The 14314-nt window shown below is 33.9% G+C and overlaps 1 protein-coding gene across 6 annotated transcripts in view; it reads left to right on the forward strand.

Annotated features, from left to right (window-relative positions):
* The window catches only part of LOC142324100 (uncharacterized), a 363200-nt gene that overhangs the window by 329745 nt on the left and 19141 nt on the right, over nt 1-14314 (forward strand). For all 6 annotated transcript variants that reach the window (XM_075364751.1, XM_075364759.1, XM_075364778.1 and 3 more), the window contains one exon: nt 12626-12766. In XM_075364751.1, coding sequence (XP_075220866.1) covers nt 12626-12766 — 141 coding nt within the window. The remainder of the gene's footprint in view (nt 1-12625; nt 12767-14314) is intronic.

Raw genomic sequence — 14314 nt, forward strand, 5'->3', positions numbered from 1 at the left:
GGGTACAACTTTATTGGGTGCCCAGGATGCTCACAAATATGTGCAAGAACAAATGTTATGTAGATTACTTGATTGTCTGATATATACCAGAAAGGAGATATGATATGTAACTAAGATGAAAGTTTGGTATTACATATCACTCAAGAACAATCATTCGCTGTAGAACACCCATCACCTCTGAAAACAAACAAATTGAAGCAGACCAACTAAGCAAGATACAATCATATTCTAGAACTGACATGATTATTTTTTTTAAGGAATTCATTTCCAGAGTACAGACGATAGATTCTGCTGCTTATTGTTAAATTTTGAAAAACATGTACAATTCATAACCAAAGGTATGTCAGATTGACTTTCTGCATTTGTTTGCTATAAAACAATACTCAACCACACAATGAGCAATTGTCAGTTAAAATCTTGTCATACAGTTTAGATGGGAACAATTATATCATCCTTCGTTTAGCTCAACTTGGTGCCTAGCAGCTCCCATCTCTTCCTGTAGTTTAAGAAGTTCCTTGGTGGTCACCATTTTGTAAAAGATGCTGAATAGTAAAATGGTTAATAACACTGAAACTGATTTCTAGAATGATGGTATAAAACAGCTAGTACACTTCTGTAAGTGCCTCAGTATTAGTGAAGTTTATGATGAAAAGAGGTTTTCTGTTCACTAAAATCAGAATTACATAAAAGGTAATTTTATTCTCAAATTTCAGCTTTTATATAGATCATTTTATTTTATAAATAATCTTATTGATGTCAGATTTTTAACGACCAAAATGATAAATAATGTGAATCTTTTTAAGCGTGTGCCAAGCCCAGGCTATACTTCCAGGTTTGGATTATTTAAAATAATAATTTATTTTCATTTAAAAACTGTACATGTCAATAAAAGTAGATCAAATATTACTCAATGTTACTGGCTTTCAATGCAGTACAATAGAAAGAGATTTAAAAAAAATAAATACTATAAATCTCATATTTATTGTAAATTAATATTTTTATAACTATATTGTTCTTTTAACTCTTTGATTCAAGTAATTTTGTAAATATTCTGATAGGTGTGTCTTAGTAAAATTATCTAGAAGTATACATAATGGGTACAGCAATAGAATGTGATGGTTTTCAATGAGAGAACTCTAAAGAGTGGTAGAGGAAATATGCTGCTCAATGAACCATCCAAACAATAATCTGTTCAATGCTATATAGTAAGTAACATGGACAGCTGGTGGTGTGAGAATGCATACCCATAGTGAATGCAAATCAGTAACCCAATGTGAAGAAGATTTAGATGTTAATAGTAATAATATTATAATATTTTCCTTAACAAAATGCTATTTCAATGTTAGTTAAAAAATGGAATGAAATAGGTAATCTTTGTAAATAACTTGTTGGTAGTATGCAAACAGTAATTAGCCAGTGAATTAAAGCAGCAGTTATTTAAAATTCAACTTATTTTTTTAGATGTCAATCTGTTTCTTTAAGCATATTGGACTGAAGTTTTTGATATTACTGTAATAATACACTGTAAAATTTAATTTGTTCATTAACTTTATTGATACTGGTAAAGAAGTATGATTAGAATTGTGTGTTATGTATAATGAAATTTTGAATATACGGGGTGGCGACAATAAAGTAATGAGACTGATTTTTCTTTGCAAGATGTGGCAACCCTGCAGCTTGCGTAGGTACACCATCTTTGACCTTGGTCTATAAGCTACTTCTAGTCCAAGCGGCACATTGATGCAACTGGTCAGTCGTGTGTTGTGCTGTAATAAGTGAACACGTGTTTGTGTCCCTCGTCACAGCTTTTTGGACATCTTGTGTTGTTTGAAAATGGTGTCCCTTGACCGCCATTTTGACTGTTGGAAATAGAAAAAAGTCGCACGGAGCGATATCTGGTGAATAAGGTGGCTGTGGTACTACTGAAATTTGTTTTGAGGTTAAAAATTGTTGTACTGATACAGCAGTATGGGATGGTGCATTATCGTGATGCAGAATCCAATTATCACCAATGTTGGCACGGACACGAAGAACACGTTTACGAAGTCTTTCTAAAATTTCTTTGTAGAAATATCGGTTAAATGTTTGTCCAGGAGGCACCCACTCTTTATGAATAATTCCCTTGGAATCGAAGAAGCACACAAGCATGCATTTCACTTTTGACTTTGACATGCGAGCTTTTTTTGGTCTGGGTGATCCGTTTGAGCACCATTGCGAACTTTGGCGTTTTGTCTCTGGATCGTATTGAAAAAACCAACCTTCATCACCAGTGATAACACGGCTCAACAAATCCGGATTGATTTCCATTTCCTCTAACAGATCGGCTGTCACATTATTCCGTGTTTCTCACTGTTGTGTGAGATTTTTGGGGACCATTTTTGCACAAATCTTTCTCATACCAAGATCTTCAGTTAATATTAGACGAACTGTTTCTCGATTGATGTTGAGTTCTTCTGCAATCATTTTCACGGATAATCTTCGATCAGATCCTACAATTTCACGCACCCTGGTCAAGTTGACATCTGTCCGTGAGGTTGATGGTCGTCCACTGCGGTCTTCATCTTCAACATTCGTTCTGCCTTCACTAAAAATTTTATGCCACTGAAAAACTTGAGCTCTTGACATAACCTCCTCTCCAAAAGCCTTCTGAAGCTTACCATAAATTGTGTTCGTGTTTTCACCCGATTTAACGCAAAAAGAAATGGCTTACCGTTGTGCAATATTTTGCGGTTTCATTTCTGTGACGAGAGACATAAACACGTGTTCACTTATTACAGCACAACTCACGACTGAGCAGTTGCATCAATGTGCCGCTTGGACTAGAAGTAGCTTATAGACCAAGGTCAAAGATGGTGTGCCTACGCAAGCTGCAGGGTTGCCACATCTTGCAAAGAAAAATCAGTCTCATTACTTTATTGTCGCACCTCGTATATCTGATATTTTAAACTAACCATGATAGATGAGGTACTTTTTTTTTGTAGTGATATCAAACAAAATTTCCATTATTGAATTACTTGAATCCAATGCAAGAGCATGAATAATTGTTGTACTGTGCCAAACTTGTTGTATGATGTGGTATATCTGCATTTGTAGTTATTGGTGTATACTTTTCAAAAGAAAATAGTCGCACAGAAACTGTTACTTCAGAGCATTATTATGAGTTGCTTATAGTGATGTAGATGTCTAGTGAAGTTTCCTGTGAAATCTCAGTCCAAAAAAACGGTGCTACAGCACACACTGCTTAAAAGACTACATACATTCTGGGAGGCATATTTCCTGTGAATTCCTTTTTCCCGTTTGAGAGACATAAATTATCCACCTTTGTTTCCCAGTATAATTGCTGCATACTGTTTTCTTTGGGAGTCTTTGAAATCTAAAGTATTTGTAAATAAACCATTTAACTCTGAGGATTTGTAAGATATAATAATTGAAGAAATTAGATTAATTGATAATACCTTGTTAAGAAGAGTTTGGATAGTCTAAATGAATGTATTTTGTCAGGAAGGTTATTTAAAGAAGATAATTTCTAAAAATAAGTAAAATGTAATGTATTGTGTGTTGCATAAAAGTCTTTATTTTCTGTTGCACCTATTTACTTTCCAAAATCACTGTAACAGATAAAATATCCACATAAAAGTTACACATAAATGTCCACACAAAGTTAAGTAGAGAAGTAAGAACATTTTTCTGTCTACATCCCAGTCAATGTTAATAAAACACTTGATAAGATTTAAGCCCTTTTTATATTTGGTGATAACCTGTTGCACTTGTTAGTAAAATGTAAATCCTTTATCTGCTAAAATTTCATATTGTCTGATATTTAATCTCACAGTTTTATTCATTACCAACTATGAATGAAATAATAGGTAAAAGTGAACAGAGCATATTTTCTTGACAGAAAAATTAAATCCTCATTCAGCCATAACTTAAATTACTTGTAATTTAAATCAGATTATAGCTCTGTTTCTGTATGCGTAAAATATTTCCAGGTTGTCTGCTTAAAGGCACTTGACTATGCTAAAGTAGTCTGATTAGTGATTTCGTTAAGGCTAGGGGGTAGGGCTAATAGTTCTGCCTTTCTAGTAGCACAATTTGATGAACTATGTAAGCAGTTGTTGGGGTTTATTGAAGACCCACAAAGCACCTCTGCAGCGGTTCGCATAAGTAATCCTGAGGCTTAATGAGTTTAAAGCAATGTTCTCTGCTTTGGTGAATGGATTTAAGGCCTTGTCTCTAAGCCAATTTAAGTCAAGGAGATTGTAGTTAAAAAGGCAGATTCTGTCCTGGTACCAACACCTGTGCCTATTAGGGTAGAGCAGAAACGTTACACAAGGTGCTTAAAAGCAGGTGGGAGACCAGCTTAGCTCGCAAGCCATCAGAAGTCATCTTCCTAAACAGGAAAGATGGTTCCACAAAAACAGTTGAAGAAATTAAAGAGGAATTTCAGGCTGCCCTTCAGTGCAAGAGGTCAAATTTGAAAATTAGGAACTTAAAGGATACTAGGAAAGGTTTGGTTGTCATAGTGGATAACAAAGAGAGTCATTTCAAAATCTTCAGTAAAAAGTTGGAGGTCAAGGTAGATCAAAAATGTAAAAGGAGGCCTCTAGTCATTGTCTGTGATATAGATCATCACCTGTCCTAGGAGGAAGTTGTGTCTCAAACAAGAACAAAACACAGACTTGGATGAGGCAACATTCAAGTCTGAGTGTTTTATTCAAAACTGGTAGATATGATGCCCAAAGTTATCACAATATATTCAAAGCTGTTTAACAAGTTTGTTGCTCAGGGTAGGTTGTTTGTGAATTTCTCTTCTTGTAGTGACAAGTTGTACATTGATCTTCAGAGATCTTTTAAGTGTTGTAGATTTGGTGATAGGGCTAAATTCTGTTAATATGCTTCATTCTCTGCGCATTGTGGTGATGAGGGTCACAAGCATAGTGTTCTAAGAAGTCTGAAGGTCCTACTTTTATATATTGCAGAAGTTGCACAAGGATTGCAAGCATTTGGTCGATAGAAAGGACTGTGGTTGTTATTTCAGAGCTGTTTAGAAATATTCATTGCATGGTTAAGTTTCGAGAGATAAATTCTCAAGGTGCTTACATTGCTCAGATTGAGTTCTGCAATATCCATATATGGTGCAGGACGATCTGCCAGGTTTTATTGATTGGCAAAAATGTCATTCTCGAAGGGATTATGTCTGCATTTCTGTGTAGGAGGACATTGGTTGTGACTTTTTTAGACAAGTTTCTGATACTAATCATGTCGCTGTTAAACTTGTTATTGACATTTTTGATTTTTGTGTTGTTTGTATTTTCAATATAGAGATTCTACTGAGGAACATTTAGGAAGCTGGGATAGAATTCTTGGTCTTGTTTGTTGGTAACTATCATATAGTGCTAGGTGCTGATGTAAATGCTAAGTCGCTTCTTTGGCATATTGGAATCACAGAGAAAGTGGTGAATTAGTTAAGTGCAGTATGGATTAGTGGTTTTTAATGTTTTCCATGAATTATATTACCAACAAATGCTGGAATGGTAGATTGGTCAATCCATTTGAAGTGCCCCAAAAAAGCAAGCTGGTTGCGTTGCTTGACCAATTAAAAAAAAAAATTGAAACTTACCCACTTGTTTCCTACATGTTTCAGTATTTTAAAACTTTAATTATTTATTTAAGCAGTTTACCTTTACCTTTGACAGCCAATTTTGTGAGTTCATTTAATTTTTTGTGAGTTCAAAAAATGACTTCATTTTTGTTATGGTGCGCACACCTATTTTTATGATTGTAAAAGTTTACAGAAAAAAACCATAATTAAAAAACTGATTGTCCTTGAAGGATGAAACAAAAGGCTTTATTTACCTATCTCTCTTCTTTTTATGAGAAAATTACCAATAAAGTTGAAGAGGAAAATGTGAAATTTCACTTTTTGTTTTTTCCAAGAGGCAGGGATGGCATACACAGTTTGAATTATTTTTTTACATGTAGGTATATGTTAGTAGTTTTACCATAAGTAATATTAATTGTGATATACTTACCCCTAAACTTTATGAATTTTTAAAAACTAATTTTTTTTAGATTCAAATTTTGGCATCAAATAACTTTGATGATGCTGGTGATAAAAAACTCAAATTTGCACAACTTGCAGTGTTTTTGCAGATGTTTATGGCAAATAATGATATTTACACAAATAAGTTTCTTGTGTATTATACTAATAAAAAAGTTATAACCGTTCAAAAATCATGAAAAACCTGTTAAAAGTGATACCATTTTGACTCGCTAAATAAGTGCTTCAAGGGGGTTCTTCTCTTCTTTGCACTTTAAATTTTTTATATATTTTTTTGTATTTAGCCCCTATGTTGTTGAAGTTGACATTTTCAATGTTTTTAAAATAATTTTTTTTTTAAATTATAAATCATAGGTCATAATTTAATGATACTTTAACCAATACCAGTAACCTAATACAATTTTGATTCAAAAATGCTTGTAAAACTTACCCAAACTGAAATTTCAATCAGTAGCCTACATATTGTTTCAAGAATTCATTTTTATTTTTGTAAACACTATCGAAGAAAAAATAAATTGTAGCAAAACTGTAATTATTCTTCAATGAAATAACCTGTTTTTATAGCAATGAAAGTTTACTATAGTGTGTGGATACCACTGTTGTAGTGAGTCTGTTTACCACTTAGTGTGGTTAACGAACAGCTGTAATATATCTTCTGATAATTCTCTTGAAATTGTGTGAAAACAACCCGTCACTGTAATTAGTTCAAGTGGTGTCACTTTCTTAGGACTTCGCAGATCAGTATTCACACTTTGTCTTGTTGAGACTTTTGAAATGTGTACGTGGTCCAGCTGGATGGAAAAAATGAACCTGCACATCATCATTTCGAGGCACTTTTGAAACAGTCAACACAAAAAGACTTTTCAGAAACTAACTTTAAATTTCAAAAAATGTGTTCTGTAAGAGCTTGCTCGAATTTTATTTTTGTTAAGTTTTTCATAACTGTTTTTTTATGAGTTCTGAAAGGGTCACAACAGAACTGTCCATAAAGGTGACTGAATATTGACAGAAATCTTTTTTTCATATTTACAAACACTAGTGACATCTAAATTAACATGTAAAGAAATAAGTTGTTGGTTTTCATCACTAAATTAACAAATTTTAATGAGTTTTTTTGGCACTGTACCATATACTGTTTTATGACACTCTTCATTCACATAAATTCCTATGGAACATTGTTTTTCCATTGTTTTGTTTTATGTGAAGTTACTTGAAAATAAAGTAAAAATTTAACTAATTTTAAAGTTTGCAAATATAATATTATTAAGTAAGACATTAGTAAGTAAGATATTATTATGTATTTAATAAACACTACCAAACACAGGATGAAATTTGAGACACTCGGTAAAGATGTGAACAGGTTACTCACTTGACTAATGTCAGACTGACAAATCTGTAACTGCAAATCTAAATGATGCAATAAGCATAAATGAGTATGTTGCAACATGAATTTTACTGACAACTGGAAATGACTTAAAGCGCCTGTTATAACATGAACACTGCATTGAATGGTTCAAGCAAGTCTATTTCAACTGTAGTAATAAGTATAAAAGTATTAAAGTGCCAAGAAGAAAAGATAAAACCTCCTTGGGACACTTATTTAGTGAGTCAAAATGGTATCACTTTTAACAGGTGTTTCATGATTTTTGAGAGGTTATAACCTTTTTATTAGTACAATACATAAGAAACTTTTTTATTTGCCATAAACATCTGCAAAAACACAGTAAGTTGTGCAAATTTGAGATTTTTGTCACCAGCCCCATCAGAGTTATTTGAGGCCAACATTTAGGAGTAAGTATATCACCATTAATATTATTTGTGGTAAAACTACTAACATATACCTACATGTAAAAAAATAATTCAAACTGTGTATGCCATCCCTGCTTCTTGAAAAAATTACCAAAACTAAAATTTCACAGTTTTTCATGTTCAACTTTGTTGGTAATTTTTTTTATAGAAAGAAGAGAGATAGGTAAATAAACCTCTGGATCAATCTTTTACCTTGAGAAAATATGAATAATTTGCTTTTTTAGTTATGATTTAAAACCTTTACAGATGCAAAAATAGGTGTGTGCACCGTAACAAAAATGGTCGCCATTTAATATAGGTAAACTGCTTAAATAAAAAATTTTTTTTTTAAATATTGTTTTAAGATCATGCAGGAAACAAATGGGTATGTTTCATTGGTTTTTTTTTAATTTGTCAAGCAACCACCTTTGGTCACTACAAATGGATTGACCCAGATGGGAGGAGATTGTTTGCTGGAACAAACATTGATATTACTGCTGGTAGAATTGACACTTGGGTCTATTGTTGGTCATTATTCTAGTAGTCATAAATTAATTATCTTTGAATTGGGTTGAGAGCCTATAGATGCAGTGTCCCCATTCATCAGGGATGCTTCCTGCACAGGAAGGTGGACTGGCCTAAATTTGTTGTTAATATTCTCTCTGCTAGACTCCATGTCTAAGACCAAAGTCTGGATGATACTCAATCTGAAGACCTGACAAAAAAATTTCCTCTGGCTTTCATCCATGCAGCTGAGAATTCTATTCCCTATAGTTCTGGTCAAGAGAGAATTGCCCCTTTGTGGACTAGACAGTTGTTTTTGTTGAAACAGTCCATGAACCATCTCAGTAAAACTGCTCAGTGGGAAAGTGATCCTGAATGGTAAGCAGTTTTGGTTGATAACTTAATCAAAGGCAGAAGTCTGAATATTTTCATTTGGCTAGTATATCAAAAAGGGATTCTTAGCGTCCTTTCATTAGAGAGCAAGGAAATATCCTTGCTCTTGGGGTGTTGTGTATAGAGTACTAGGGCATAAGCATAAGAAAAATATTCTTTAGCTGGCTCTCTCAACCCAGCAGGGTGTTGTTTCTAATAAACCTGAGATTTTAAATATTCTATTGAATGATTTATTGCCGGATGATTTTGTGACTGTTGAAACCTCATATCATCTTTTGAGTCCAAGAGGAAGTTGCTGCTTTTCACTGTTTATGTTTTGTCTGTGGAAATTATAGAGGCAGAGGTACATCAGGTAATTTGTAGTTCTGTTAGGAACAAAGCCACAATGGAACTCCTTGTCTGTTCTGTCAGAATTTTTGTTGATACTTTAACTAGAATTTTTAATAGGATGCTCTTTTGCTGGCTATTTCCGTGTTTGCTGGAGGTGTTCTTAAATTGTTGTTTAAAGATGGTGACAAAGACCCCACTGTGAGCTTCTCTTATAGGCCTTTAACACTCCTCCCAGTTGTTGGAAAGGTTTTTGAGAAGGTATTGTATCTTTGTCTTACTGGTAGATGGAATCTAGGAAGTTGTTTATGAATGATAAGTATGGTTTTCACCCAGGCAGGGGCATGGAAGATGCTATTCTTAAGGTTATGAACATTGTTTCTTTTAACGAGTCTGAGTATATCTTAGGTATCTTTTTGGACACATCAGGGACTATTAATAATTCGTGGTAGCTCTCTGTCCTGTTTCAGCTGCAGAAGTGTGATTGTAATGAGCTGAAAATGTTGTATAGTTATTTCAGTAATCAAGATGTTATTAAAGACGGCGTCTCAGAAGCAGGAAAAATGCTATTTAAAGGTTGTTCAGTGTTAGGACCCCTGCCCTGGGTTTTGAATTCGATTCTTTGTTGCAGTTGAGGTTACCCAGTGGAAGCCACATCATCACATATACGGATGATGGACGTTTGCTAATTAAAGAAGATTTAAGGGCAATTCAGGGCAGCCCAGGCTTGCATTTGTGGAGTTTGCAAAATAAGATGTTGTTTAGCCCACAGAAACTACGATGGTTAAACAGTGCATTTTCAGAAAAGAAATCTTGGTGAGGGGAGCAATACTACTTGCCAAGAGAATTTGCCACATTAATATCATAAATTTGGTATTCCAAGACCATGGTACAAAGCTAAAGCCATTGCAGGTGAACCTGTGTACAATCTGGTCACATTAATATCTTGTGATGGAGAACAAAAATCACCGCATATAAAGAAATCACTGAGGCACGCGGATCATTTGACATTTACCTGGACTGGATGTCATTCCCTGATTTGTTCAAGGGCAGACTAGCTGTTACTTGATGACCTCAAATATCAATGAGGGTCGCTGAATTAGGTATGTCCTGCTGCAGAAGGATCTAAGTGTTATCCTTGATGAAAGTCTTCAATGCCAAAAAGGCTTGTTCTGCTTTCTTCAATGTTCAGAGAGCTGTTCACCCTGATTAGGGGGTGAATTTCAGAACCATGCATGTTCTATATAAGGGTGTATTCAAGGTTATAATGCTGTATGCTGTACCTGTCTGTACAGAGCGTCTCTTATTGTTATGTGATTGGTGCCTAAAGGACTGTCTCTCAAGAAGCGGTCCTTGTTATTTCTGGTATTAATCCCATTGATATCCTTGCAACTGAATGCCAGTTACATTATGATGCTAAGAAGGTAGGCCAACTTACCTCTGAACACATTAAAAAAAAATAGATGACCAAGGTTTCCATTTATGGCAGGTCAGGTGGACTGAATTATCTGACAGCCATTACACATGATATTTTTCCTGATGTGAAAAGTATGCAGGTACTGAGGTGGCTTTCTTCCAATCTGCATATTACAGTTTCTGGACACAGTACTTTTCGAGATAGGTTGGCCAGATTTGATTTGATTAATTCAAGCTTGTGTCCAGAGAAAGGGCCATTGATGATCCCAGATACGAAGCTGAACATGCCAAAGTAGCTAGAGAGTTTGTGAGGATCAATTCTGGTTTTGATATGCAGGTTAATTGGAAAACCAAAAAGGAATGGAACATAGTTGCTGACTTCCTTGGATTCTTAGCCCTGCGTGGGATGGCTGAGGGGGTCTGATACTGTTAAATGTATTGAAAGAACAGCAACCCAGGTGACTAGGTGCTTACTTTGGCAAGATTTGGCATCAAGCCCTGGTTTGCTGAGATATTTGCTGTTAGGATGAGGTGGATGTGTGGAGAATGATTTTTAAATCATTCTCTTGATTTTTAAATAAATCAAGAGAACTTTGAGTAAATTGAATTGCAAGACAAAATTGTTATTATTGCGATCAACATTTGTTTTGTTGGTATGAGGATAGTATTTCTGATGTTTAAAAACTCAATCAAGTAATCATCTTAGTGCATAGTCTAATTTAAGTTGGTTATAGGAAGAGTAATTGTGTGAAACCTTCAGTGTTAGAGAAAGGTGCAGGGATCGCGCTTCTGTGACTCAGTTAATTGGATAGTTGAGGGTTGTAAATTATCATAGGTGGTCGTGGTTGAATAGGCTACAGAGAGGCAATAGTAGGTTGTGTAAATACACTGACGTAAATGTCTACTTAGGCATTTGCATCGGTGACATCTTGACAGAGGCCAAACTGATGACTGTTGTGTTATCAAGTTTAGAGTCTAAAAGATAATCTCTGGTAAAGCCCATTAGGGCTAGGAACGGAGGGGATGGTGTGGCGACCAGGATCATCACAAGGTGGGTGCTTCCCACCCAGGGGTCAGGGGTTATTAAATGTTTTTAGAACCTTATCTTTTCTGGTTGGAAGTTAACTTTATGAACTCATAGGGAATGACATCTGGTCCAGGTAACATGTCAAATGATCAGCATGCCTCAGCGATTTCTTTATGTGTGGTGACTTCCTCTCCATCACAAGTTGTTAATGTGATCAGATTGTACACAGGTTTACCTGCAATGGCTTTAGCTTTGTGCTGTGTTCTTTACCAAAATTATGGTTTAACCAAAAAAATTATTTTACCAAAATTATGCTGTTAATGGTGGCAAATTTTCTTGTCAAGTACTAATGTTCTCCTCACCAAGGAGAAACACTCTTTTTTTCTGAGAAACACTTTTTCAGTCCACATGATACTAGGGGTCTAGATAATGTACCAGACTTTAGAATGCTAGTTTCTGCTGCAGACACCATTACCGTAATGTTGTGATACTTTATTACCAACACTAATATCAATATTCCCTGTAGGTTCTAGTGAAATTGCTTGTTTATAAAGTAACGCATCCAATTTCCGTAATTCAAACACCATCTCTGATGTGTTCTGATAGGATGTAATGGAAAGCCAGTTTTCAAGAGAGTAGGGAAGTTGCTTCCATTTAAGTCTTAAGTGGACACTCCAGCTGATCCTTGATACAAGCAATGGACTGCAAAACAAAACATTTCTGTCAATAATTCATTGAGTTTAATATTGCTGCATTTTGTTTATAAAAATTTGAATTTATTTTTTTTATAATAATAATAATAAAACAAAATACTAATTGGTTTCCAGTTCTGCCTAGTTGCTATCTGTAGGACCAAAATTATGACTATGCATTTTTTGTGAACAATAAAATTAATTATAAAGACACATCTGACTAACAAATTAAAAACATGATATAAAAACTAAACTTAAACAAAATTTAAAAGTTGTGCTGGTTGCTTACCTGTTTAATAAAAAATATTTATTTGTGGTTTCTTTACTTTATTACCCAAGTGTCAGGACTGTGTAAATGAAATTTATTTAATTTTGTTGTAAGATTTTCATAATTTTGTCTGTTTATTGCTTTCCTAGGAAGTGAATACCGAAATAGAGAGGTTGGTAAAAGAAAAGGATGAGCTAACTAAAACTGCAGCTTCATTATTAGAAAAAAATAAAGAATTAGAAGAATGTCTTAGTCAGACTGCTGATTCATATAAGAATCAGAATAAAGATGTAAGTTTACTTAGAATATTTTTTAGTAGTATGATTGCAGTTTGTTGTTTAAAATAGTATTATTTCTTGTTTGTCTTAACAATTATTGTTCATTAATTATTTAATAAATTAATTAGAAAAAAATAGTGACTGTTTAAAAGATGACTGTATGATGGCCCCTTTATAACTCTTAAAGCTACAATTGTCAATCTTTCCGCAGATATGGTGTATTTGAAAATGCAACTATTACATACTTATCACTTCTACATGTATATATATATATATTTACGTCAATGCGTCAAGTAGCTTTAATCCAATAAATTCAAGGTCTTCTCGTAGTGTCAAGTTCACTGTAATTTTCTATTTTGTCTGCTGTGGTCGTAATGATTCATAAAAACAATTTCTATTTAACCAAATTAGTCATAACTGTTTTTGTTCTCACCAATTTTAATGTTGTTGTCAAAGTTCCTAGAAGTCTAATTTTCTTTGTCTGTGATGATGTCATTCCTCAACTTGTTCGTATTCAGAAACTATTTTATTAGTCTTATGTAATTCTTTTAATGATCTGCTTGTGTATATAAAAATAATCTTTGTTATGTCTATCGTTCCTGAATTTCCGCACTAACACTTGCACACTACCTGTTGTCGTACACACATACACTCTTCTGTCTACGGCCTAGTTTGCTTCCCCTTCTTCTCATCACGCCACCTTTCTTTAGTGCAAGTCAGACTTCTACTGGGTGCGGATGTTCTGCCTGCAACTCATTCAAGTTTTCTTACTCTATTTTGGTGTGGTTATTACAAATTTGTGATGCTGCGTATTATTCGTAAATGTTAAACCTCCTGAATTTTTATTCATTAATATTTTTACACTTTGCTCTTAACCGTACAATGAATTTCAATAAAATACGTACAGTGTCTACATTGTCTTTCAAGCGTCTTCATTGTAGATGTTAACACAATTTTACAACTAATATTTACATTTACCTTGTTTTATGATTTTCTCATTATTTTGTTGTTTCAGTGAAAGTTTTTGTGAAAAAAGTGTACAATATTTGTTTTAAAATCTGTTACATGCTTCAGTTCAAATCGTATTCCTAGTATATTCTAGAGTAATTTTTTACCTTGTAAGAACTCCCAATGTTTCTTCTCAGTCTCAGAATCAAGTGCATCAAATACTGCTGCTCCAATAAGTAGATACTTGATTTATTATGAGATGAGATGTTTATTGAATATTCTGAATGTCTACATTGTCGTTAATAGTAATAAGCAACAGGATCTCCCCTTAAACAATACATTACTTTTTGAGAAATCATCAGGTACAATTTGATAAACTTTATTTATGAATGTGTGTACATATTGCTTATGAGTTTATTATTCCTGTATCAATAGAAAACTTTTTGAATTTTAATTTCAGAAAGTTAGACTATATGTATGATTATCATTTTATGTTTATATTTTTTCTGTGCAATCATTCTTTTTGTGTTAATATTAATATCTTCCTTTGTGAAGTTTACAGTACAACATTTGTACAGGTCAATAATTAATTTAGTAGTTTAATCTTTGAAC

The sequence above is a fragment of the Lycorma delicatula genome, chromosome 1, assembly GCF_047948215.1.
Source record: "Lycorma delicatula isolate Av1 chromosome 1, ASM4794821v1, whole genome shotgun sequence".
Classification (NCBI taxonomy): domain Eukaryota; kingdom Metazoa; phylum Arthropoda; class Insecta; order Hemiptera; family Fulgoridae; genus Lycorma; species Lycorma delicatula.